This window comes from Parastagonospora nodorum, assembly GCF_000146915.1.
Source record: "Parastagonospora nodorum SN15 chromosome Unknown scaffold_23, whole genome shotgun sequence".
Lineage (NCBI taxonomy): Eukaryota > Fungi > Ascomycota > Dothideomycetes > Pleosporales > Phaeosphaeriaceae > Parastagonospora > Parastagonospora nodorum.
Genome location: NW_001884571.1, coordinates 150,320 through 174,200, shown reverse-complemented (window position 1 = coordinate 174,200; position 23,881 = coordinate 150,320). Strand labels below are relative to the sequence as shown.

Sequence of the window (23,881 nt, the reverse complement as noted above, 5' to 3'; positions counted from 1 at the left end):
GAAGAGGTGTACTTGGTGAAGAATGAGTTGGTGATGTGCTTGAGCGGGTGGTGTGCGAGTAGCGATGGTGGAATGAGACGACTTTAAGATCCAACGACACCTGCAACGACGACATGTGAGGCATTTCAATCATCCTGACCCGGAGAGCCGTCATCGACTTAAGAAAACGTCATCAACTTGTGAAAAGCCCCAGTCAGCGCCGCGCCAGGCCCACGGTACGTCCGGCGGTCTCGACGTATTTGCTGCGGCAGTCGTAGAAAACGGTCCAAACAGCGACGTGTGGCCTTCATTGCCAACGGGCCGCGAGATGATAAGAGAACCGCTGTCAGTTGACGAGCGCTGTTCGTGTGCAGCCTCCTAAGCCTGTTGTATCTGCCGCTGAGATGGATGAAGCATGGGACCGAAGAGACCAGGGGTGTTCGGACGAGATAATTCGCGTCTGGTATTGTCGTGACTAAGCCGGCTCTGTAGAGCTGAAAGACGCCGTGCAAGCGGAGAAAGCTCTTCGGGGGGCAGCGCATCCACAATACTTTGACTAGGTCCAGCGTTTTGGCTCGCACTAGTCACTCACTATCAGCACCTCGCCAACTCAAGCACTGTCAAGACATCTAATGGTACCGCGGCGGAGTTCCCTGGCCACTGGGGACGCCGTTCCCTTGTTGTGGCTGGTACTCCAACTCGCGCTTCATTGTGTCGAGCGTCTGGGGGAAGTAGGGCTCGACGCCATATGTCTTGAGGTAGTTGGCAGTCTTCTCGATGCGCTTAATCTCGCGCTGCACGCTCCACTCTTCGCCCTCGCCGAAGCGGCGGGTGACGACGTCGACCATGGCGGTGTCGAGTCTTGCATAGAAGTCGCGGCGGGCCGTGATGTCGCTTGCATCGGCACTGTCGATGCCGCCGTGTGAGTTGAGGTTGCCGCCCAGCTTAAGAACGAGGTCAAAGGCATGGCGGGGACCTTGTGGCAGCAGAGCTAGCCGCTGGATGTCGGGCAGGAACTTGAGCATTGCTGAAGCGAAATGTGATGATGAGATGGAGTCGTTGAGGTCGTCCTGAAGACGGTGCAAGTCGAAGTTAACGATGGTGATTTTGCGGTCGAGCTGGGCGTTGAGTGCCACGGCAGCGTCCGGTGTAGTGGTATCCATGATCTTGGCGATAGAGGGAGGTACATCTGCAGCAGATTAGCATGTGATTCAGGGACATGATGGGAGGAGGTTCGTACCAGGTCGCAATCCACGCTTATCGATCCAGCCGTGAACCTCTGCGCGCTGCTGCTCGAGCTGGTCGACCCAGGCCTGCATGTCGGCAAGCTGCTGCTCGAGCTGCTCGATCTTCTCTGTGTAGGGTGCAATGGCCTGGTTGAAGGCCGCCGCGAGCAGATCGGGCATGGGCGCGGGCTGCATGCCGCCGCCCATGGCAGGGACTCGGTGGTTCATCTGGGGCGGCATTGAGTTCTGGCCGTTGGACATGCCGCGCGTTGGGAGAGTCGTTTCTTGAGGCTGCTGGGGGCGCGGGTACATGTCGACCTCTTCGGCAGGCGAGGTGGGCTGCTGCTGGTGCGATTCCTTTCGGCTGCTGTCGGGACGAGTCTCTGAGCCGTAATCAAAGGATTGCGAGCGAGGGCCTTGTTCTTCGACGTAGGAATTGGCCTGGGACTGTACTATTAGCTTCTGACGATTTCATGCGCGAGGACAGCGCAACATACCCTTGAGCGCTAAAAACGTTAGTAACGGAACACGATGGATAGCAGACGAGGGGAACTTACACGTTTGAAGAACATTATGAAGAAGGAAGCGGTTGCAGCTGCGAGCGATAGAAGGCGCGATTATATGGCGCAGCGGATGATTGCAAAAAATTACGCGGCTGGGGACGCGGGCGAAGGCCTGCGATTACTTGTAGAGAAAGCCGTGGCTGGTGTTCGGCGGAAGGTGGTTGGGGAGCTATCGGACCACTTTTGACCTCGACTTTTTGTTGTCGCACGCCGGTTTCGTGACTTGGAAATCAGCGATGGTAGCAATGCGACAATTCGATGCACCGAGACGCAATTTATAAAGGCGCGCCGCTGCAGAGATTGTTGTGGTAGCACAACGCTCTGCAATACCGTTCAGAAAGGTGCTGGGAGAGTGAAGCTCGGGCCACGAGCCCCGCCTCCCGAAGTTGGCGTCCTTCGCTACCACCCACCTCCATTGATGTGCTTCCAGCCTTGCCATCGGCCCGTCCTTTGATTCTGCCCTGCTGTGTCACGGTAGCTTCGAGGATGCCGCAAACAACAACAATACGCTTGGATATACGCAGTCAGCAACAGACCAGACATTACCAGACCGCCATGTCGATTTCCTTTGTCCATCATGCCCACCAGCAAGCACGAACACGTAGGCTCTCCACTATTCAACCATCTAGCGTCGGAGAAAGCATATCGATGCGATGCGGCACCAAAGTTGCTGCTGGACATGTATGGATCATAGATGCATTAATCGCATAGTTACCGAAGAACTGGGTATACCTAACAAGCAGACTCTTATTCCGTCTTCCCATTTACCCTCCCATTCGAATCCCCATTAACCTTGCCGTTCCCCCGCACAATAGTCTTCCCTCCAAACTCCACCCCCCTAATCATAACCTCACTCACCAGCTCCAGCCCCGCAACAAACACTCCCAATAAACTCGCAATGACAAAGTGACTTATCGTCGTGCCAATGTCCAACCAGCTGCCCTCGTCCTTTACCATGTAAAAAAAGGACAGCGTCATGACGTCGCTGACTGCCATGACCACCATGAACAGCGCACTTGGGGCGACGCCGAGGCGCATGTTGAGCAGTCCGAACACAGAGCTGAGGAAGGCGAATGGGACCATGAGTTTGACCATGAGCAATGCGCCTTGGCTGAACGGGTCGAAGACGGGGACTAGGCGGTACACGGCGTCCAAACTGAAAGACGAAACAGACGCGATGTTGGATGCGGAGAAGAAGGCGGATTGGATGAAGTAGAAGAAGAAGAGTGAGATGCGGGCATCTGCCAGCGTCAAGCTTCTGTAGCCGCCGTTCTTGATTGCCTCGATTCGACCCTCGACGAAAGGCTGAAGCGAAGACGGTTCCGAGACCTCCACCTGGGTATCAGCAAACACGAGAGAAGCAGGAGCCTCTACTGCAGGTTTGATCGGGTTCGCTGGCGCAGCAGCCTTTGATTCACCAGTCGTGTGTAAGTAGACTTGATGCTCGAGGCGCATCCAGCTGAAGAGACAGAGGCAGAATGCAAAGTAGAACAGGCCCTCGTATGAGATCGTGAGGATGATGAAAGTTGGTGCAAATTGCAGGAATATGACAACGAGACGGTGGACGTAGTTGCTGTTTGGGTAGAACCGATGTAGTTGTGGGATGAAAAACGACACGAAAAGTGTTGCGCGGCCTACTACGAGGACCCCAAGTGGCAGACCTTGTCGGGCCTGGATGTAGCCAATGCTGCTCTTAGTGACAATCATGGAGAGTAAGACGAGTCCAAGCTGAATACTGAGGATGACGCGCGACTTGTCGTCTAGTTCAGGCTCAGCGAGTTCCTCAGTCGGACCGGTCTCTGCAAGGATGCTCTTCTCGAAGAAGAGGTACAGTGCGCCGACGGCGAACATTAAAGCGCCGCCGAGCATGATTAGTGTAGTGCTTTCAGCCTTGTTCGCTGGAAGCAGCGTAAAGGCGCTCATGGTGAGACACGACAGAACCCACGTCGCCACAGTACCAATGTTCTTTTTCAAGAACTCCTGACCGTAAAGCGCTGGCCACGCAGCCGCTGCGACGTAGCAAACAGTGTAAATCTCCCTGGTGAAGTAGCTTTGAACCTACGTCTGCGTTAGTCTATAGGAGCCTCCTGTGCATTTGAGAACGTACCAAAGCCTCAAGGAGTCCAAAGAAACCAACCACTGACAAGACCAGCTTGACAATGTCGGTGCGTGACGAAACGTGCCCGAAAAGACTCCGGCCGCCCTTGATTAAAGACGATCGACGAACGAAGATCTCTTCCCAGAACATGACAGGAAAGAACGCATAAACGTAGTACACTATCGGAGACTGCTGTTTGAACAGTACACCATAAAGTGCAACAAGGACAGAGGAGAAAGCCGCGATACTAGCCGTAGTCCGTTGTGCCGGTACTACTTCAGTGAGCACGTGGATATCGATGACAGTCGTGATGGCGAAGACAATCCAGCCAACGTATCCGAGGGTGATCAAGGTTCGTAGGAACAGCCAGTCGTACGTCTGCAAATACCGCAAACCTTCGAGCCCAAGGTCAATGAGGTCGTAAGTTTGACGAATAGCTTCGTCCGCATTCCCAGCATTGATCGCCTGTTTTATCACAGACACACGATACTCTGCCGAGTGTGTGTCATCGCCTAGTCCCGGAAATGGCTTATATCGTAGCTCCGTGGATTTCTTAATGTCTTCCTTGACATGATACATTTCCAGTATCTCTTGGGCGTTGACAAGGAGAGCTTGCGCTTTCGAAATCGGATCAGCGTCAAGGTACGACAGTGGAACCACACCAACGTTATTGGTGGGGAAGTCAAGTCCGACCAGATATGCCATGAGAGCTGCAACATCCGCCTGATCCACGTCATGACGCTCGATCGAATCTAGATTCCAGTCTGACGAGAATTTGTCTCCGTGTCCAGGGGCTATTCCGGATTCAGTCTTGTTTGGTGTAGCAATCCCAGCACCCCACGCAACGAGCGGCGTGCGCGTGTTATCCGGATGTCCATCTCCATGGCTACCCCAATCGCTCATACCATGGTCTGCTGTAAATACAAAAGCTGTTTTATCGTCATCGTAGAACTCCTCGATGATCTTGGTGATCTCCTGAACTCCGCGATCCACGATTTGTATGTTCTGCAAGTACTGCCACGAGTACGGTCGGTGCGCATGTCCTGTTGTATCCAGTCCCAGCAGATGCAGGAAGAAGACGTTCTTCTCCTGCCTCAATTGCGCATCCAGCGTCGCATTGGTCTTCGCGTCCGCAAACAGCTTCTTGACCCGCTCAAACACCCACTCGTCAAGAACCCAAGCGTCCTTGGAGGAGTCCTCAAACTCAGCTTCGTAGCAGTATGCGTCTACTCGTCCTTCCACCGCGCCTGTGGAGAACATGGGCAAAATGTCCGGACTACCCCAACTCCATGTATGATGGCTCCGGTTGAACACGCTGTCGAAGTTTACAGGGTTGAGCTTCCACCCCGTCGTAACCGCTGATACATCCTCGTATAGACCTGCAATGAGCGCAACGTGTCCCGGTCTCGATTCGGTAGGTACGCGCGTATGCGAGACACCGAACGTGCCGCTCTCGAGGACTTTGGAGCGGAGGAAGGGCGCAAGAGGGCGTGGTTCGCTCGAGTTCCCGGTGAGGGGTGTTGGTGGATTTGGGTCCGGATCTGATGCGATCGAGTTAGATTGAAAGAGGAGAGTGTATAGAGAAACTTACCTGGAAAGCTTTGAAAGGCTTTGTCCGCCCGAAGACCATCCCCTTCTCCCATTAGCAAACCCTCATCTTCCCTCCCCAACGCATCCACATACCAACATACAGCACCAATCGCTTCGCCGGCGCCTGCATCTCCACCTGATGCTCGCGCATCCCATGCACAATCGGACTCGTGAAGTAAATTGAGAAGCACTGTCCCCGAATTAATTCCACCTTCAAGACTCCCAGCGAATTGCACTACTTACAGAGTATATGTACACGAGATGGAAAACCACCGCGAGCAGCAGAAACGCGTACCGCCTGAGCTGCGCCATGGTGGATGTGTGAAAGAGCGGATGTCTCGCGAGGAGACGGGGTGCTTGTGTGTGTTGGACTGGGGCACCAAGATGGTTCAAGAGGACGCGACCATGAAGGTGTCCCTGCCAAGACCTGCGGATTTGTGCCGCTAGGTGGCTTCTCCCTTCCTAGGCCACCGGTGCGGGAACTTGGTCCTGTGAGGGGGTGGACTTGAGCGTCGCCTAGATATAATTCATTGTATTAGACACACATCGCTTTTCGAGTGCCAATGCGCGGGGTTTGGTGGCATGAGTAGAGATGATGGTGCGCTGTCCGAAAGAGGAAACACCGAGCTCCGCAATTATGATTTGCTAGGATGGACCGATGCAACATCACCCAGCAGTAAGATCTGGCTTTCAATCTATCTCCCGCTTGCAAACTACCAAGTTCTACTAACAGCAATGAACGAGCATTCCAGTCACTCTGATATACTGCAGTCTACTCCTCGACATTGAAGTTCGCGCCTTCTCTCAGGCCCTCAACAACCAGCTCCTGGCCTTCAGCACGCTTGTATATGTCCTTGATATCATCTGCAGATTCGTTAGCATCAAACTTCACTCGATTGAGTACTCAAACTTACCGGTGGTGGTCTCGAAGTGGCTTGTTGCGTCGTAGCTCTTGGACATGAAGATGTTGTCGTTTTCACCACTCTCGAGCGGCTCGTACAGTGGAATGGGCTGGCCGAGGAACTGCTCTTCGATCTTTCCGAGGCGATCTAGACCGGCCTTGAGCTCAAGGTGGTGGTTGCTGTCCGACTCGGCAATAGTTGAGACGATGGCAATGTAGTAACCCTTGGGGCAGACGTTGTGTGCGGACGAGACAACGGCAATGTAGATGTCTGTAAGTGATCAGTAAAGAAAATGTGTTCGAGCATCGATTTACTTACCGTGCTTGCGTCCAACCTGCGACTGGGGGATAATCAGCTGCAGGGAGTCGGCATCGGAAGTGTTGGGGATGGGGTGGTTTAGGATGCAAATGGCCTTGATGAGATGGCCAGTGACGCGCGCCTTGCTGGGGAAGTATGAGGGGTCGGCGAGAATCTTCTTTGCCTTGGTCTCGAACTTCATGCCGGGACCGGTGTCATCGCGCTCCTTCATTGTAGCCTTGATACCGACGACTTTGCCTCCCTCGTAGAGGAACTCGTCAACATCGGTGTTGAGCATGTAGGTACCACCGTAGATGGCAGAGAGGCGCGCGAAGCCCTGGGGAAGTTCTCCCAAACCGTAAAGCGGGTAGATGTATGGGGACTTGCCATATCGGGCCATGGAGTTGACGTATAGTCGGATGCGCTCGATAGCATCGTTCGTGGCGCCCTTCTGCTCGATGTAGTCGTCGGTCGGGTAGAGAGCCATGGAGTGGCCTACGAAGTCGCGAGTGGTAGCCTCGAGGCCGAACTTGTCGTATACATCCTTCATGGTGATGTTCTTGATATCGAGGCCTGTAGTCGTTGGTGAGTCCACTATGCATAGATTGCAACGCATCGTTTACACATACCCTTGTGTGTCGCTGGGTCTTCCTCCTTGTATGCGCCGATGAACTCCAGGAAGTTCCTTGCTCGTCGCTTCTCAAACAGCCCCATCAAGGGCGATCGGAGAGCCTCGCCAGCATCTGATGGCACCTTTGCGACGGTCGCCTTCGCGCCGTTGCCTTGCTGGACGTAGCTACCGGCAATCTGCTTGAACTCGAGGTACTTTGTGACGTCGGTCGAAACGAGGATGTTGGTGAGCTCTCCGTTTGCCATGAGGAGCTTGGGGACGAGGTCGATGTTCCAGTCGTTCACGCGGCCGTACTTGTTCCATGGCTCGCCTTCGGTCTGTCCGTATCTCTTGAAGAGCTATGATGATGTGAGTGTGTATTCATATCATAAGGGGACATGTATACGTACAGCTTCGATATTGAGAGAGGCCGCCTCACTGCGTCATGTTAGCTCTTTGTACTCAAGGTTGCTTGTCAAGGTACTTGCCCGCCATAGTGGTCGTTACGGTCAATGTGAAGGACTTTCTTGCCCTTTACACTGAGAACACTGAAGATGTGTTAGCTCTTCGTCTTGTCGCAAAGGCACGCGCGTGTTACCCTGAAAGCACACATTCAGTGAGACCTGCGAGTTGTTAGCCTTTGATGTCCGCGGCAGTTCAGCGGGGTAGTCCCACCTGTTCCCAGCACTACAACGTCGTACTCGGGCGCGATCTCATCCATGATTGCGGTTTAGTATGTGCGAATGAACAGTGGGATGAGGGGACTGTGTGTTGTTTACTGAAGCTTGGTGGCAAGTGTTGGCGGTGTGAAGTGCCTGTATGCGGGAAAGCGGTGGGGGTTCATCGCTGTAGCTTTGGACTAGTGCCGTCTTGAGGCTCCTCGACTTTATGCACTGCACATCTGTGATCCACCCGAGCAATAATGCCTGCGCTTGGGTCAATAGATAATCCTGTTGGGCAAGTGGCATCTTCCGCGAGGGAATCCGCAGGTAAGCAATATGTTGATGCATGCATATGTTCCTCGTTGTACAGCAGCTCGAATAGCTGTTTGCGAATGGTATTGTACAAGTATTCGTATCTCTAAGAGGTCTCCGTCGCCATGTTATGCCTCGCAGTGCACTATGCAGTGACTATATGCCAGCCTTCAGACAGCAAATGCTGGCCTACTCCGACGTGACCAAAGCTCTCCAGTGTGTATTCCGCCACTCTGCAAGTGACGCCTTCCTGCGGGCCTAGATAATATCCTAACGCCGTATGAGGAGTCGCTATGATCGAATATTGCTCGGTGGGTCGGCGACGTCTGGTTCGAAAGCGTCCTAAGAAAATGTTAGCATGATGACACCCCAAGACGTAGTGTGTACACACATAAGCTGGCTCGACGAATTGCGGGCCGTCTGTCCTCGACAAGTCGATACTTGGGTCCTGCTTGGCAAGCTCAACTGCCTCCATGTATGCCTGGTGTCGCTCAGAAAGTGTATCCAGGATGGCCTTCATCGTCTCCTGCACAACCGTGTCTCGGTCTTTGTTTTCCTGATCACCATAGCCAGCGTCAAGACGTGCCCGCTCAATCTTCTCCGTCGCCAGGCGGTTCCGCTCCTTCACGCATACCCACCATAATTGGTGCAGTGCATCCCAGTCTTGATTGCGCAGTTCGCCTACAGTCCATGCTCGGCCTGTGTCATTGTCAGCCATTGGCAAGAGCCGCAACCGCTTGACAGTCCATACCGTGTCTGCTCTCGTCGACAGGCGTCTGAATGAGCTTCTTGTCCTTGAAAAAGTCCCACAAGCCATGGTCCGGCGTGCCTGTGACTTTCTCTGTGATGGGTACTGGCTTCGGTGGCTGGTCCCCAGACCCCTTTTTAGATAGGACAGAGAGTGTCTGCCTCTTTCGAAGACCTGTTCCCCGTACTGCTGACACTCCTCTGTTGGAGTTATTGTCCTTTTTGCATCTTATGGGCGATGTTGAGAATCGTGCGGCGGGAGCACTGCGCATGCACTGGGCGGAGGGAACGAGGAAGGCGAGGACTGATCCGGTCGTCCTAATTGATGCTGCACCGGGTCGCATTATTCGAGTGTGTATGGTAGCCATTGTGTTGCTAGACTGCGCCTCGTTGACTGCGGGCGGGAGGATATGCGCCTGCTGCGGATCGCTGCGCCAAAAGTTGACAACTGTGGCCCGTGCACGACCGACGGAAGTGACGATGGAACCCGACCAAATTCGATTCGAAGAGTTGACTTGTTGACCGAAAACATTCAGCTACGAGGAGAAAGAAACAGGTTCTTCCTATTACGTTCACTGCGTAGCGATGCGATACCTCGTGCTACTACATATGCTACTACATATGCTGTTGTCGCGGCCTCGTAGTTGACAACATGCAGCAAGCAGTCATAGGATCACGCCTAGGGAAACATACTCTGTGTAGAATGGAAATCGTAAGTTTGCGCGCGAATATAACCAATTCTGTACATCCGCATGTGAACTTGCGTCACTTGCTGTGTTGAGTTACATGGTCCGTCTCCACTAGGCTTGTAGGACGCGGAACAGGGTAGCCTGGCTGACGGACTGCCGCTCAGCCCTCTTTCATATAAAGCCTGAGGCTTCCCCACCAACTCCCTTCCTTTCTCCTTCACCCCAAAGCTCCGCGCTTGACACCCCGTGTTGGGCGCCCTTCGCTGAACAAATTTTCTTTGAAGACTACCTCGATTTCACCAGCGGGTACCAGGACCCGCAGTTTACAATACAACAATGCAGCAATCAAACGCCAACATGCGCTTCGCTCCAAGCAAATCCGTCTTCGTCTTCTGGCAGCCAAGCCAACTCAGTGGACGCTCAAGACGCCTATGGTAGTGGTAGTCAGCCTATCAACTGGGACTTTGCGTTATTCTCCAACACCGACACTGGCAACCTCGTCCCAGAAACGACTTCGTTTCCGCTTTCTTCTTCGGCCGCCTTGACGGGCACTCTTACTTCACACGATTTCTCGCTAGACAGTTCCACGGACTGGAATGTCTTTCCTTTCCCATCCTCTTCTGGACCTTCGCCATACCTCGGCAATGACTCACAATTACTCACGGGCGGAGCCATGCCTTTTACGACCTCTACCGACTCTCTCAACACTACGGCTATAAGTACTGGCATGGAGACCCTGCACAGTGCCCACTTCTCCACTTCCATGGTGAAAGGTAAGAAAGATCTGCATACATCTATCTGCTTAAGACTAATTTGGTGCAGAGCATTCATCGTCAGGATCATCTGCAGGCCACCGGACGCACGTCTCTTCCTCGCCAGAGCAGTCTTATTCGTCTCGACACACCAGTTCAAAAGCCAGTCCTCTTGCTCCTGAGCCCTCGAAAATTGAAAAGCGCAAAGCCAACACAATGGCTGCGCGCCGCTATCGTCAGAAGCGCGTCGATCAAATGAGCACTCTTGAGTCCGAACTCAAGGACGTCAAGACCGAGCGTGACGACCTCAAAGTACGCTGTGCTAGGCTCGAAGGCGAGGTCGAGACGCTTCGTGCATTGCTCCAGTCTCGCAGCTAGTTTTCTTCATTGTCAGCTTCTCTTCTGTCATGGTGTTCGCTTCAATATGGCTGTATGAGACCTCCTTTCAGACGATGTCGGAAGTTGCTCGCTCATTGCACACCTGTTCAAGGCAGCATCAGATCGGCAAAGTAGATTTTAATCTCTGAGGCTATTCGGGATAGGTTATGGGCACTCACACAGTACTGAGGATGTATGTAGTAATGCGATGTCGGTTTTCGTTCTACTGATCTATCTACTCTATAATTCTGCGGCTACATTTTGTACTTGACTTCAACCATCCTGGCATCACGATTGCTCATAATGAGCTCTCTCAGGCGGTGTCCATATAGAACCGCATTCACTCTCATCCGCAATCATTCTGATCAAACTCACCATCATTCTCTATCATCGTGAGTCGAGTTCTGCGCGACACTGGACTCGGATACGGCAACGCTGACAGTCCGATGTTGAGTGGGGCATGTAAGCTAGCGCACATAATCAGGTTAGACTGAAATGAGTCATATTTGGTCATTCTGAGCAACAGTGAGATGCACCTCCACAACCGTCATTGGCAAGTCTGGATGCAACATGCAAGCCCTTCTGGAGTCGATCAGATTGCAGCCATGATCCACCAAATTCCTGTCACCGGCCCTCTCGATAACTCCCGAGCAGAGCTATCTTCTTCTCCGGCTACATTAAACAAAATGCGGCGACGACAAATTCAGCGATGATAATCTTTCATTTTCTTCGCAGAAGGTAGCTGAACCCATGAAATTTCGGGCTGCCCGAAGTCTTACGCACGAACAGTTCCTGTACGCACGAACAGTTCCTTTCGTTTGCTTTGCAGAAGGTAGTTAAACCCATGAAATTTCGGGCTGCCCGAAGTCTTACGCACGAACAGTTCCTGTACGCACGAACAGTTCCTTTCGTTTGCTTTGCAAAGGGTAGTAAAACCTATGAAATTTCGGGCTGCCCGAAGTCTTACGCACGAACAGTTCCTTTACGCACGAACAGTTCCTTTACGCACAAACAGTTCCTTTACGCACAAACAGTTCCTTTACGCACAAACAGTTCCTTTACGCACAAATAGTTCCTTTCATTTGCTTTGCAGAAGTCTTTGCAGAAGGTTGTTAACACATGGAATTTCGGGCTGCCCGAAGTCTCACGCACGAACACTGACAGAACGTAGTTGAATCTATGAAATTTCGGGCTGCCCGAAGTCTCACGCACGAATACTGACAGAACGTAGTTGAACGCATCAAATTTCGGGCTGCCCGAAGTCTTACGCACGAACACGAACAGTTCCTTTCATTTCCTTTGCAGAAGTCTTTGCAGAAGGTTGTCAACGCATCAAATTTCGGGCTGCCCGAAGTCTCACGCACGAACACGAACAGTTCCTTTCGTTTCCTTTCTAGAAGTCTTCGCAGAAGGTTGTGAACCCATGAAATTTCGGGCAGCCTGAAGTCTCACGCACGAACATAAACAGTTCCTTTCGTTTTCTTCGCAGAAGTCTTCGCAGAAGTCTTTACAGAAGTCTTTGCAGAAGATTGTGAACCCATGAAATTTCGGGCAGCCCGAAGTCTTACGCACCAACCATCCTTTTTATTTTCTTTGTAGAAGTCTTTGCAGAAGGTTGTGAACCTATGAAATTTCGGGCAGCCCGAAGTCTCACGCACGAACTATCTCTTTCGTTTTCTTCGCAGAAGTCTGCAGAAATCTTTGCAGAAGGCTGTGAACCCATGAAATTTCGGGCAGCCCGAAGTCTCACGCACGAACTATCTCTTTTGTTTTCCTCGCAGAAGTCTTTGCAGAAGGTTGTGAACCCATGAAATTTCGGGCAGCCCGAAGTCTCACGCACGAACAATCCCTCTCATTTTCTTCGCAGAAGGTTGTCAAAGTATGACATTTCGGGCAGCCCGAAATCTCTTGCACGAACAATCGTCAAGGAGATAGGCTTGCCCTTTTTGAAATCTTAGCCGCCTTTTTTCTACATTCACTCATGCGCTGTTTGTTCCCTGCCATTGCCGCACGGCTCAATGGATCTGTGAGGTCAGACAGGTAGTGCATCCTGCAACGAAACATATGCAGGATCGATCTTGTGTATGATCGCATCACGCTGAGTTTATTTTGAGCAGAGACTGTTCATGACAACGTCTCATGAGGCCATGGAGATGTCTGCTACTTCTGCGGAACCATTCAGGGATTTGCTTCCTAGGTACCGCATACTCTGGTGAAATTCGATTATACTAGGCCTATTCAGGAAGTCGCTGAGGGCCTATCAGATCAGTCCTGTGAGGCCTTTTACTTTAGATATTCCTAAAAATAATGCTGAGTGAAGAGTTTTGGGCCCAACGGAGCCTTCTGGTAGGCCTCAACGACTTCCTAAATAGGCCTAGCATAATCGAATTTCACCAGAGTATGCGTAGGACGTCAAAGTCCTTGACACCTTCTTGACATCTGCATCATCACGACAGCCCAAACAACCGTTGTTGTCGACATTTTTGAAGTAGCCCAAATGTCATGTTCTGGAAGCGAATGGAGCGTCAGTATTCTCCACGTCCACACATCTCCCTCCACAGGGCGCGGCTGTTCCTAGGTCCGCGTTTCTGAACTACATACGGGTTGACAGTTGTAACAGACAACAGGCAGTAGCTAGCCTAGATCTGTCTGTCTCACTGGTTAAACTCTATCTTCTTCCACCTTTGTTCGATCTCATCAGCCCTAATCTTCGACGCCCTACCGTTGCATGGCTGGGTTTCACGTCTCGGAGCTAAGCACAGGTGTGCGCCCGGAGTACACACGGATTATCGCGCAATCGTATTGTCATACGGCATTGTGGATGCATATTTGCTGCGTTTATCAATGCCAATGTATGAACCATCCAGAATCAGACTCGTTTTCCATGCTCTCAAATACCAGATTATAGCCTCTCTCAACCTTCCGCGCCCAAATAGGTAGGTCAGAAAGACAAATGACCTCTCGATGGGATCCAGCACGACTGCACCAGACTTCTCGTCTTGAAAGTATATGAATACTCCACGAAGGCGGATATGATACATCCTGGCACATGCAGGTGATCACCACAGGCACAGTTTCAGCCTCAAAATCTCAGACACCGACCACATCCCGGCTAAAAGTGGATCCATGGCAACGCACTTCCCGAAGCCGCCACATCATGCATACGGTGCAACCACTGGGCTCTTCCATGCGATCTTTTGCTGAATTGCTTGCGTTCTTCAACTGTGCTACCATGGTGCAACGATGAGCCATTCGCGCTAGCATGCTTCACATGCACAAAAGTTCAAGAACTGCACCATTACAAACGGTTTCGCGTGGATCAGCTAGGCACATCTGGTCATTTGTGCTGATCCTCTACATCACTACAGTGCATGTCCGCGCCTGTGGATACCTCGGCGGAATTACGCAACGGCTGCTGAATGCGTTCATGCATTGAGAACGTTATCACAGGAACAATCGAGGCAAATCAAGATACGTGAACTGTGGTTCTAACCTGTCAGTATTGCAGTCAGTTCAGAATCCAAAAAGCCATACTATCGGTATATGTATTGTGGCAATAAAAGCATGCACGATCTTCCTTCACACACCTGCAGCTATGCGAACATGGAGTTTGCATGATCACCAGCCCCCGCCTAGGTTTCGCTCAGCACACCCAGCGGGAAACTACGGGAACTGTGGAACACTCCGTCTCCTGGTGCAGAATCCGGGGAAAAGGCTGGATGCCCGCATGGATGATTCCTGCTCTTAACTCATAGTCTGGGCACCTTACGTCTGAGTCTACCGTCCCTTCTTTTCGTTCGCTATTGTTATCAACGTCTGGGCGTCCCGAACCACGACTCGTTCATTTCCATGTTTCTTAGATTTGTCTTTTGATTCTGGCTACTCTTCTCACCGATTGAGCTGCAATAGCTCATACACATACGCCATGTACCTGCGACCAGGTTTTGTGGTGGTGATTGTCGGCGCGACATTGACGTCGTTGTCGACAATTATCTTAGCTCTACGGTTTGTTCTATGCAACGATTGACTTGGCCATTCTGACATCAATCGTAGATACTACTGTCGACATTTCATCATGAGATCTATGGGAGCATCAGATCATCTGATGCTTGTTGCTTTGGTAGGCTTACTCTACGCCTTGCCTCGATCTGTACTCACGGCTCATAGATCATTACCTGGGGAAACTTCGTCATCAACTACTATCAAGATGAGACAAGCAGCCACTTTCGCCCCAGTTGGCTACGGATACCGGTAAATCACCTTTTTGAATTCCAACCAGCCTCCTCTAATAAGCCTTTAGGAGAAAAGAGAGCAGTTCCTAGTCGCGCTTCGCGGCACCCTTATCACATGGTGGCTGTACCGCACGACCTACATACTAGCTCTCGGCTTCGTTAAGCTCAGTATCCTCTTCTTCTACCGGACATTCGCCTCGACTCGCACCTTCCGTTACTGCGTCCATGCAACTATAGCCTTTGTCAGCATGTACACAGTCGGAGCGGCAATCGCGTCTACTTTCCAGTGCCGAAATCCATCCGATTCGTTTTCCACCGACGGCTACCTCGCGCAATTCGATCGTAACCCTCAAACACAAGCACCGAAATCCCAGTGTTACGATCCGATCAAGCTTTGGGTCTTCTCCGCAGTAGCTAATCTTACAAGTGATGTATTCATCATGCTCCTACCCATTCCGGCACTGCTAAGCCTCCGGGTGCCTATGACCAAGCGACTTGCACTCATTGGCATCTTCTCGATCGGGATCATGGCCATTGTTGCATCTTCTATCCGTATGTGGGTCATGATGCTATGGGCAGAATCGTGAGTATTCCTACAAGCGTATCACAACAATCACTAATCTATTCACGCAGACCTTGGAACTCAGCAAAGTTCGGCGCTGACCTCTTACTCTGGGGCCAAGTCGAGACTAACAGCGGCATCATCTCGGCATCCGTGCCTTTTCTTCGAATGCTTTTCATCAGCAAGAAGAAAGAGGAGCGCGGCGTGTCAGATCGAAGAGTGGTGGGTGCTAGTCCGGTCAATCCCATGCGCGTCGGACCCGTCAGCCAAAATCAACCGCTGGAGAAACCCCTCGAGGTCGATACCTGGGCTGTAGCAGAGACGGAGAAGCGGGGAGGTCCAGCATGGGGGCCGTTCATCACCGTACCGGAAAGTCTAAGTTCAATAGACAAGAAGAGTATCGAGTTGGATCACGAGAAGCGACATCATCCTCTCGAGACAGTCTAGGAAGAAGTCTGCCTCTGTATTTGTAAAACACATCAGCGTGCTGATAATGTATGGTCAACGACGGGATCGTTCAGCGTGGTAGCGGGCTACTGCGCCGCTGGCCCTGATGATACCCATGGTCAGTCTACGATATTTCTGCTTTTGGGAGAAGTCATTAACAGTATAGCAGACGTTTGACAGCAGGACTGCAATTAGCTGCACCTTTGATTGCTGGCTCATTTGGAGGAAATAATTTCGTAATCGCTCGCTATAAGACAGGCTTCAAGGAAGCATTTATGACAGTATTAAATTCTTGTTCATTACTCTTTGAAGCATACCGGGCCTTGTTCTCAGTCACGGCCATTTACACTTTCTGCGGCGGTGATGATCGCGGACTAGATTGCAGGGAATCCTCGCATGGCAAAATGTGTTGACCCTGGTTGGCAAGACTGAATCCTGCGACAGGTCGCGTCGGAGGCGAACAAGTCCACAGATTCGGATTTGAAACAGAACAAGGTTGGTAGAGGACGGATTACGTTCACTGCATCCGACAGCAAGTCGCGTAGTACAAGGTCCACATACTTGTGATCATGTTGAATGAGGCGCCACATTGCGCGAGACAATCAACAACTAATCGAATCCACCGGACCCATCTTTGACATCATCTCATGTAGTTCTTAGAACGCGAAGCGTGTCAGCAAGGCTGTGAAGTGCAGGGATGGGGTAAACTCAAGACCAGTCCGAAAACGGCAAGACCCTCGGCGATGATGGCTGACGCTGTCAGACACGACTTTAGTATACTTGGTAGAGCGGGCTGCAATGGGGCCGCGTTCACGAGCGCTTCACTTGCACATACAGAACAGCTATTCCCTTACCGCCTGCGTGCTCCAGTATACACGTGCGGTTGAAGCTATCACACCACTGCCTGCACCTTCCCCACCTATGCGGACATAAGAAGCACCGCAACCGTGGCGCTCACTCGCTCCTACCACACGCTCCTGTTCGCTACCGTCGCCCTCTTCATCTCTATCGTCGCCATTCTGGCTTCTCTGCGACTCGGCGTGCGGCCCCCGTCTATTATACAGTACTTGAAGCCGAATCCGCTGCGAGAATCCGTTTGCACAGGCGTTTCGACCGCTCACGAATTCAACCATGGTGCGGGAATCTTGACATGTGCTCTGCTATGTTACTGAACTGACATGATTGATAGGCCCCGACTCAGTACAAGACACCGCCACAGCTGCCGCCCAAGTTCACCGCGACGAAGCAGAGCTTGATCGAGGACACGAAGAAGCTGGTATGTTGAGGCTATGCGCGCGCTGCACCCCACAATGAGGGGTGGTGGAAGGCCAAACTGACATGGCGCAGATTGACAGATCACGAGGCATTCAAGATGCCATTGTCCGCGACGTGAAGCCCGACACCGCGAGCTTTGCAAACGTTATCCTCCCGATTGCCCACGATGACAACAAAATGGCTATTGAGTCGCACATCATCGGCTTCTACAACGCCGTGTCCACCGACAAGGAGCTGCGCGATGCGTCCAGCGAGGCAGAGCAATTGCTCGACGACTTCGGCATCGAGTCCTCCATGCGCGAGGACGTCTTCAACCTGGTCGATGCGGCGCTCAAGAAGAAGGAACAGCTTGACCCCGAGTCGCAGCGCTTGCTCGAGAAGGACCATAAGTCGTACATTCGGAATGGTCTGAGCTTGCCCGCGGGCCCCAAGCGGGACAGGTTCAAGGAGATCAAGCAACGGCTGAGTCAGATCAGCATTGCTTTCCAGAAGAACTTGAACGAGGAGAATGGAGAGCTGTGGTTCACACCGGAAGAGCTACATGGCGTGCCGGAGGATGTCATTGCGACTCTGAACAAGGGCGAGGGCGACAAGGAAGGCAAGCTGAGGCTTACCTTCAAGTACCCAGATCTGTTCCCCACGCTAAAGTACGCGACGAATGCGGAGACGCGCAAGACGGTCATGACTGCGAACGAGAACAAGTGCAATGACAACGTTGCCCTGTTCCGTGAAGCCATCCTCCTGCGCGACGAAGCTGCTCGCATCCTCGGCTACGAGAACCACGCACAGTTCAGGATTGAGGACAAGATGGCGAAGACACCCAAGACTGTGAACGACTTCTTGGCAGACTTGCGCAAGCGTCTGGCGCCGGGTGGAAAGAAGGAGATTGAGAAGCTGATGGAGTTCAAGAAGCAAGATGTCAAGGAACAGGGTCTTACTGGTCCTTTGGCTGAGGGCTACTACCTCTGGGACCACCGGTACTACGACCGCCTGATGCTGGAGAAGGACTACCAGCTCGATCACCAGGTTATCGCAGAGTACTTCCCTCTCCAGACCACCATCCAGGGCATGCTGAAGATCTTCGAGGAGCTTTTCGGTCTTGTTTTTGTCGAGATTGTTGGCGAAAAGGACCGGGCAGCTCTTGCAGAAGGTGGCAAGGGTTCGGATATTGTCTGGCATAAAGATGTCTCAATCTTCAGTGTCTGGGATGATGAGGGTGAGGGCGCTGGCTTTGTCGGATACCTCTACCTTGATCTCTTTCCTCGTGACGGCAAGTACGGTCACGCTGCCAACTTCAACTTGCAGCCTGGCTACATAGATGAGAACGGCAAGAGGCGGTACCCGGCGACTGCGCTGGTCTGCAACTTCTCAAAGCCGACACCGAAGAAGCCATCGCTGCTGAAGCACGATGAAGTTGTTACCCTCTTCCACGAACTTGGTCACGGTATCCATGACTTGGTTTCACGAACAACCTACGCCCGCTTCCATGGCACCAGCACTGTGCGCGACTTCGTTGAGGCGCCATCACAAATGTTGGAGAACTGGTGCTGGACCCCGTCTCAGCTCCGCAGCCTGTCACACCATTACTCATACCTGTCTCCTGAGTACGAAAAGGCTTATATTGAGTCTTCGGGCTTGGAAAAGAAGCCTTCCGAGCAAATTCCCAATTCGCTTATCGCCAACTTGATCAACACCAAGCACGTTAACGATGCGCTGTTTAACTTGAGGCAACTGCACTTTGGCACTTTCGACATGACTGTGCATCAGCCAGCCAGCCACGAGGAACTCAAGAAACTCGACATTACTGAGACCTACAACAAGCTGCGAAACGAGATCAGCCAGCTTAATGGCCCTGAGGCGCTTGACGGCCCCACCAAGGGTGATTGGCACTGGGGCAACGGCCAGGCCACATTCGGTCACTTGATCGGTGGCTACGACGCTGGGTAAGTCACTTTCATCCCTCTCATCATCGTTTGACATTCACTAACATGACAACAGTTACTACGGCTACCTCTCCTCGCAAGTCTACTCCACCGACATGTTCTACACCGTCTTCAAGGCGGATCCCATGAACGGCAAAGAGGGCCGACGGTACAGGCACACGGTCCTCGAGCGCGGCGGAAGCAAAGAGGAGATGGAGATTCTGGAGGAATTCCTCGGACGCAAGCCAGAGACGGAGGCGTTTTACAAAGAGTTGGGGATTGGTCAGTAGATAGTAGATGATTGGGGGTATTAGCGATGCATTGCATGTGAATACGAATAAAGATATGTGAACATTACACTGCTAGTATTGACTTTGGTGATGCGAGTGATACGGAGAAGCTGACAGCGCACATGACATGTCGTCCCAGCCAGCGACGTGACTGAACAACACATTTACATGCAAGACCTTCTTTCTCTCCTCACTGCGTCTCCTTCTAACTGCGCCTTTACATACCTCTTTCTAACAAACTCACCAGCATGCCTAACCCCGTCATCAAACCCTTCTCCTAGTTCACATCGTCCCCACATACTCCCTGCGCGGTGGTCAAATGTAAAAGCATAGTCAAAATACACAGTGAAGGTAGGAGTAGCGGAGGTAGCCTTTGCAAACGACATGAGAGGGGAATTAATTGATTGGGGCTGTGAGCGGGATGAGTTGGGATGTGTTTGTTGATCAGAGGGTAGTTGGTTTGATGGACGGGTAGAAGAAGAGAATGATAGAAGAAAGGGAGAGGGGAGAAGGTGTATACGAGGGATTCAGAAACGGTAGATAGTGACATCAAGAGTGAGAGAAGTGGACGAGTCATAAAGTAGATCTGGCCTTTCCCGCCCCAAAAGTACTGCAAATACGATAAAATTAATAGGCGTCTCACTTCAGTCATGATATCCATCCCTACACTTCATTTCACAGAGACAAATCTACCATAGGCCCTTTATCGTGGAAGCTGCGTGTAAACTCACTTCTTGCCCCCGTCTTGCGTTTTCCCGTCGTATCTGGGATACTCGCGTACTTCGCCCGCGCGAAGGGGCTGGCCTCGCGCGTGGTACGGATCGTTCGCCTGGGGCGGCGTAGTGCCCTGTTGGACTACGTTCTCGCGGGGGCGGCGGAAGTCAGATCTTTGGGTGTCGTAACGTGTTGAGCCCATTGTTGTTTTGCTTGATGAAATGAGTTTGGGGCTGGTTGTGTATGTTTACGGAGCTGTGTGATGAGAATGGACAGATGGGTAGTTTGGGTAAGGAGTTACGAGGAGAATCAAGTGAAGAAAGTATAAGGAGGGGGTTTATATGCTGTGGAAGGTGAATCATAGGGGAGGTGAAGAGTTGGGGTGCGAGTTGTTTGGCTTCATGCTGGTGTGCTGTCTATTGAGTGCGCAAACTGAGTAAGCTCTGTGAAGATTACGCGGTGCGTTGGAGTAAGACTTCAAGTAAGAGATCTGAACAAAGTGTAAGCATCGGCGGTGCATTGTAGGGAAGCCAATATTGCATCTTGACAACAACCTATGTCGTATCCCACATGGGAAAACAGATGTAAGCATATTTGCTACTTCTTTGAAATGAAGTGACGGATTTTGAGACCCATAGCACCGTGTGTAGAAAGAAAGGATGCAGCAAAGCAGCACGCGAAACTCTTGACAATGACGTGATGTGCCTCGGCTGAAGAGGAACGAACAACGCGTCCTCACCACCTCCTGCTGATCTGACTAAAGTACCCATCGCTCTCGATATCATAATTGAATACGCACTTACATCCTCTATGCCCGTCACACGAGGTCAAAAGCGCGAAAACGAAATGGAAGCCGCGCTGAAAACCTTCTTTTCCTCCCCTCGCTTCGCTGTAGCCGGCGCATCTTCCGACCCCAGCAAATATGGCCATAAAAGTACGTACACGTCCACGTAGAATCATTCGTTCCATCTCACATCTGAAAACAGTCTTTGCGTGGTATCTGCGCCATTCACTACCAGCAACACCAATAAATCCCCGCTCTCCTACAGTCAACATCTTGCAGCGTGACCACACTACCGTGCCGTCGCCGAGCGCACTTCAAGATCCGCCAGCATCGAGTTATTCACTCTCTGTCATCACGCCACCGGCTGTGACGAAGCAGTTGCTGAAAGAGGCTAAAGAGGCGGGTGTACCGGCTGTGTGGCTGCAACCAGGAAGTTTCGATGGAGAGGTGTTAGAGTATGCGAAAGCGAACTTCAAAGCTGCGATAGCCGGGGATGGGGGTAATGGTAGTGAAGGGTGGTGTGTGCTTGTGGATGGGGAGGAAGGATTGAGACTTGCTGGGAGGGAGTGGTCGAGGCTGTGAAGAGTTTGACTAGTCGTGGTGTTTTATGAGTCCTGAGCGCTTCTGCCGTGAAGCGCAGGAGAGACGTAGACAATGCCAGTATTCACAGCTTCGAAATATGCGGACGAAACCAAGCTAGATTACTGAAATAAGAGTTTTTTCAGCTTTGACGACAAAGTTCGCCAAATTTCCTGCCTCTATATATGAATGTAGTCTATAGCTTACTTCATAATCTCTAAAGCTGACCGGAATACCTAAATGAAAGAAAGGCTGCTAATTTCAAGGAGCGTTTGGCAATTTGATTAGGTAATTTCGGATGTCTTGACCTTGGTAAGCCTGCACAAACTCATGCTCAAGGCCTTTATGCTCCTCCAATGTACTACACTCATCGTAATTGAGTAAATAGTCAACATCCGCCCCGTCTGCGTATATGTCAAGTGTCTCAGCCCGAGCAAGGTCCAACCAAGCCTCCTTCGTGATCACTGGCTTGTTGTATAATAGAGTCAGATCATTCGGCCTACAGATTTGATCTCTCACACTGTCGATCCTATCCCAAGGGTATTCCATCTCTTCTGTCACTTCCCAGCAAGCATCTGGCGTAATCTGAATTTCAATTTTCGCAAGAGTAGCTTTGCGTGATATAGCGCATTTTGCGAGCTCCGTAATCCAGTTTGCCTCGGCTTCTCCAAAGTCGCTCCAGCTTTCTCCGTACTCCTCGAAGTCCCAAGCAAACGTTTTCAAGCTCGGACCTAGCACGTTCGAGTCTTCATGCGAGAACTGCACAGGAGCTCGCATCTGCCATCTCGATAGCTTTAGATATTCAAGCTTCGGAAAGAGCGTGGCGTTGAAAAGTCGATCACTGGCTGTGCGGGAAAGGACGCCTATTTCAACATGTCTAAGAGAGTTCTGATGGATGCGCAACCAGCTCTCGAACATTGGATAGTCCATACGATGATTCTCAAATTCTGGGTTGTCTGAGAAGTTGCAAAACTCCAAACGGGTGAGCACGGCAGGCCATTGTAGAAGGAGAGCTGCACTTTGAGGCCGGTCTCGGTAGCCGGATATCCGTAAGGTTGTGAAAGATGCGGTGCGCATTTGTGGTGATCGTGCTAATTCGACATCTCCATTGTCCCACCACTCCCAAATGCCATTAATTTCCAATCTCTTCAGCCTCGGAAAACGCAGACGCTTGATAAGAGATAGGACAATAAAGCTAGAGCCTTCAAAGCTAGAGCCTCCATAGTCAATTTTGAACTCCTCTAGATCTTTGAAGTTGGCCGCTATCCGGGCAAGAACGTCCCATGCGTGGGTGGTTATCGTCCCGTTGGTTTGGTCATACTCGTTGCCATCGAAACTGCCAAAAATGGAAAGATTACGGGTACCCGTGAGCCAATCGGCAAAGTCTTTTGCAACTGTATAATTGTCGTCAGGCCGCCCGTGATTGTAAAGGCTCATGTGCAGCGATCTACCAGTAGAAAAATTAGATGTCAGTGTCAATTATGGGAATGTGAAGAATACCGTAACCGTGGGCGTATTCAAGCTGCAGCCATGACACTCGCCATGTTGCATTGTAGGAAGTACCACAAGTTTTGCAACATTGACGAGCCACTTCCTCGTGAGAATTTGAAACAACAAGTACATTTCCAGGTTATTCCTCACTGAAGGAGAACAAACGAACACAACTGCTTGTAGGATGGAAAGAATTACTTGATAACCACTTACCTACAGTGCTTCCGAAGATGTGGTCTGTCCCTGAGCGTACGGTGGAGGTTTTTGACTGAGATGCTGGGAGGTACCACTTGGTTTGGATACTCGATTCGAATATCACGTAGCAGTAACGGCCGCGCCAAACGTCTCAGTCGGTGGCATACCTTAGTCAGTATTCGGGCTATCCTATTGTGACAGACTGTTCTTCGTTGCTTGCGGTTTTGGGATCCATCCTCACTAATAGCTAGCTCGACAATGTGGGCTAGAAGTTCATCCGGTAGCTGAAATAAGGAGTTCTTCGTTGGCTGTTCGCCAGAGGGCCAGCGAGACTGTGCAGTCGTCCTTTTGGGGGTGCCATATGACGATCCAGTACTGGCTAGCGGCGACGGCGAATCCACTTCGATGATCGCCAAAGAGTTGGTGCGCGAAGGACCTAGATGCAGTTGATGTCGGGGTGCCATTTCAAGCTATAAGGTAGGCTTGAGTAACTTCCATGCGCGATCCAGACCTCAAACGCTTTACTGACTTTGATGTTGTTACTGAGTGGCTAACCTCGGCCCTTTCCTGACCCCAATGTTTTGG

The 23,881-nt window shown here is 51.5% G+C and overlaps 12 protein-coding genes across 12 annotated transcripts; 6 read left to right on the top strand and 6 right to left on the bottom strand.

Moving 5' to 3' along the window:
• Positions 1-608: 608 nt before the first annotated feature.
• On the bottom strand, positions 609-1,777 carry SNOG_12619 (hypothetical protein; the record flags this gene model as incomplete). Its single annotated transcript, XM_001802788.1, has 4 exons — positions 609-1,168; positions 1,220-1,652; positions 1,703-1,711; positions 1,763-1,777. The coding sequence occupies 4 exons, from the start codon at positions 1,775-1,777 to the stop codon at positions 609-611; spliced, it is 1,017 nt and encodes a 338-aa protein (XP_001802840.1).
• A 738-nt stretch (positions 1,778-2,515) lies between these two features.
• Positions 2,516-5,126, bottom strand: SNOG_12618 (hypothetical protein; the record flags this gene model as incomplete). The annotated part of the gene is made up of 2 exons (XM_001802787.1): positions 2,516-3,826; positions 3,876-5,126. The coding sequence occupies 2 exons, from the start codon at positions 5,124-5,126 to the stop codon at positions 2,516-2,518; spliced, it is 2,562 nt and encodes an 853-aa protein (XP_001802839.1).
• A 1,102-nt stretch (positions 5,127-6,228) lies between these two features.
• On the bottom strand, positions 6,229-8,055 carry SNOG_12617 (hypothetical protein; the record flags this gene model as incomplete). Its single annotated transcript, XM_001802786.1, has 8 exons — positions 7,941-8,055; positions 7,864-7,888; positions 7,754-7,813; positions 7,676-7,703; positions 7,285-7,624; positions 6,677-7,228; positions 6,371-6,628; positions 6,229-6,320 (listed from the first exon to the last, which is right to left on the bottom strand). Exons 1-8 carry the CDS (start codon positions 7,984-7,986, stop codon positions 6,229-6,231), a joined length of 1,401 nt encoding a protein of 466 aa, XP_001802838.1. The 5' UTR covers positions 7,987-8,055.
• A 132-nt stretch (positions 8,056-8,187) lies between these two features.
• On the top strand, positions 8,188-8,501 carry SNOG_12616 (hypothetical protein; the record flags this gene model as incomplete). Its single annotated transcript, XM_001802785.1, has 2 exons — positions 8,188-8,254; positions 8,407-8,501. The coding sequence occupies 2 exons, from the start codon at positions 8,188-8,190 to the stop codon at positions 8,499-8,501; spliced, it is 162 nt and encodes a 53-aa protein (XP_001802837.1).
• On the bottom strand, positions 8,385-9,330 carry SNOG_12615 (hypothetical protein; the record flags this gene model as incomplete). The annotated part of the gene is made up of 3 exons (XM_001802784.1): positions 8,385-8,489; positions 8,631-8,938; positions 8,991-9,330. The coding sequence occupies 3 exons, from the start codon at positions 9,328-9,330 to the stop codon at positions 8,385-8,387; spliced, it is 753 nt and encodes a 250-aa protein (XP_001802836.1).
• A 308-nt stretch (positions 9,331-9,638) lies between these two features.
• SNOG_12614 (hypothetical protein) lies at positions 9,639-11,035 on the top strand (the record flags this gene model as incomplete). Its single annotated transcript, XM_001802783.1, has 3 exons — positions 9,639-9,698; positions 9,857-10,448; positions 10,498-11,035. The coding sequence occupies 3 exons, from the start codon at positions 9,639-9,641 to the stop codon at positions 10,803-10,805; spliced, it is 960 nt and encodes a 319-aa protein (XP_001802835.1). The 3' UTR covers positions 10,806-11,035.
• Positions 11,036-13,962: 2,927 nt separating this feature from the next.
• On the top strand, positions 13,963-14,224 carry SNOG_12613 (hypothetical protein; the record flags this gene model as incomplete). Its single annotated transcript, XM_001802782.1, has 2 exons — positions 13,963-14,040; positions 14,174-14,224. 2 exons carry the CDS (start codon positions 13,963-13,965, stop codon positions 14,222-14,224), a joined length of 129 nt encoding a protein of 42 aa, XP_001802834.1.
• A 1,061-nt stretch (positions 14,225-15,285) lies between these two features.
• SNOG_12612 (hypothetical protein) lies at positions 15,286-16,046 on the top strand (the record flags this gene model as incomplete). The annotated part of the gene is made up of 2 exons (XM_001802781.1): positions 15,286-15,620; positions 15,671-16,046. The coding sequence occupies 2 exons, from the start codon at positions 15,286-15,288 to the stop codon at positions 16,044-16,046; spliced, it is 711 nt and encodes a 236-aa protein (XP_001802833.1).
• A 1,338-nt stretch (positions 16,047-17,384) lies between these two features.
• On the top strand, positions 17,385-19,533 carry SNOG_12611 (hypothetical protein; the record flags this gene model as incomplete). Its single annotated transcript, XM_001802780.1, has 2 exons — positions 17,385-19,264; positions 19,320-19,533. The coding sequence occupies 2 exons, from the start codon at positions 17,385-17,387 to the stop codon at positions 19,531-19,533; spliced, it is 2,094 nt and encodes a 697-aa protein (XP_001802832.1).
• Positions 19,534-20,177: 644 nt separating this feature from the next.
• On the bottom strand, positions 20,178-20,449 carry SNOG_12610 (hypothetical protein; the record flags this gene model as incomplete). Its single annotated transcript, XM_001802779.1, has 2 exons — positions 20,178-20,196; positions 20,265-20,449. 2 exons carry the CDS (start codon positions 20,447-20,449, stop codon positions 20,178-20,180), a joined length of 204 nt encoding a protein of 67 aa, XP_001802831.1.
• A 608-nt stretch (positions 20,450-21,057) lies between these two features.
• Positions 21,058-21,613, top strand: SNOG_12609 (hypothetical protein; the record flags this gene model as incomplete). The annotated part of the gene is made up of 2 exons (XM_001802778.1): positions 21,058-21,181; positions 21,234-21,613. The coding sequence occupies 2 exons, from the start codon at positions 21,058-21,060 to the stop codon at positions 21,611-21,613; spliced, it is 504 nt and encodes a 167-aa protein (XP_001802830.1).
• Positions 21,614-21,871: 258 nt separating this feature from the next.
• Positions 21,872-23,760, bottom strand: SNOG_12608 (hypothetical protein; the record flags this gene model as incomplete). The annotated part of the gene is made up of 3 exons (XM_001802777.1): positions 21,872-23,004; positions 23,315-23,390; positions 23,464-23,760. 3 exons carry the CDS (start codon positions 23,758-23,760, stop codon positions 21,872-21,874), a joined length of 1,506 nt encoding a protein of 501 aa, XP_001802829.1.
• Positions 23,761-23,881: the final 121 nt, after the last annotated feature.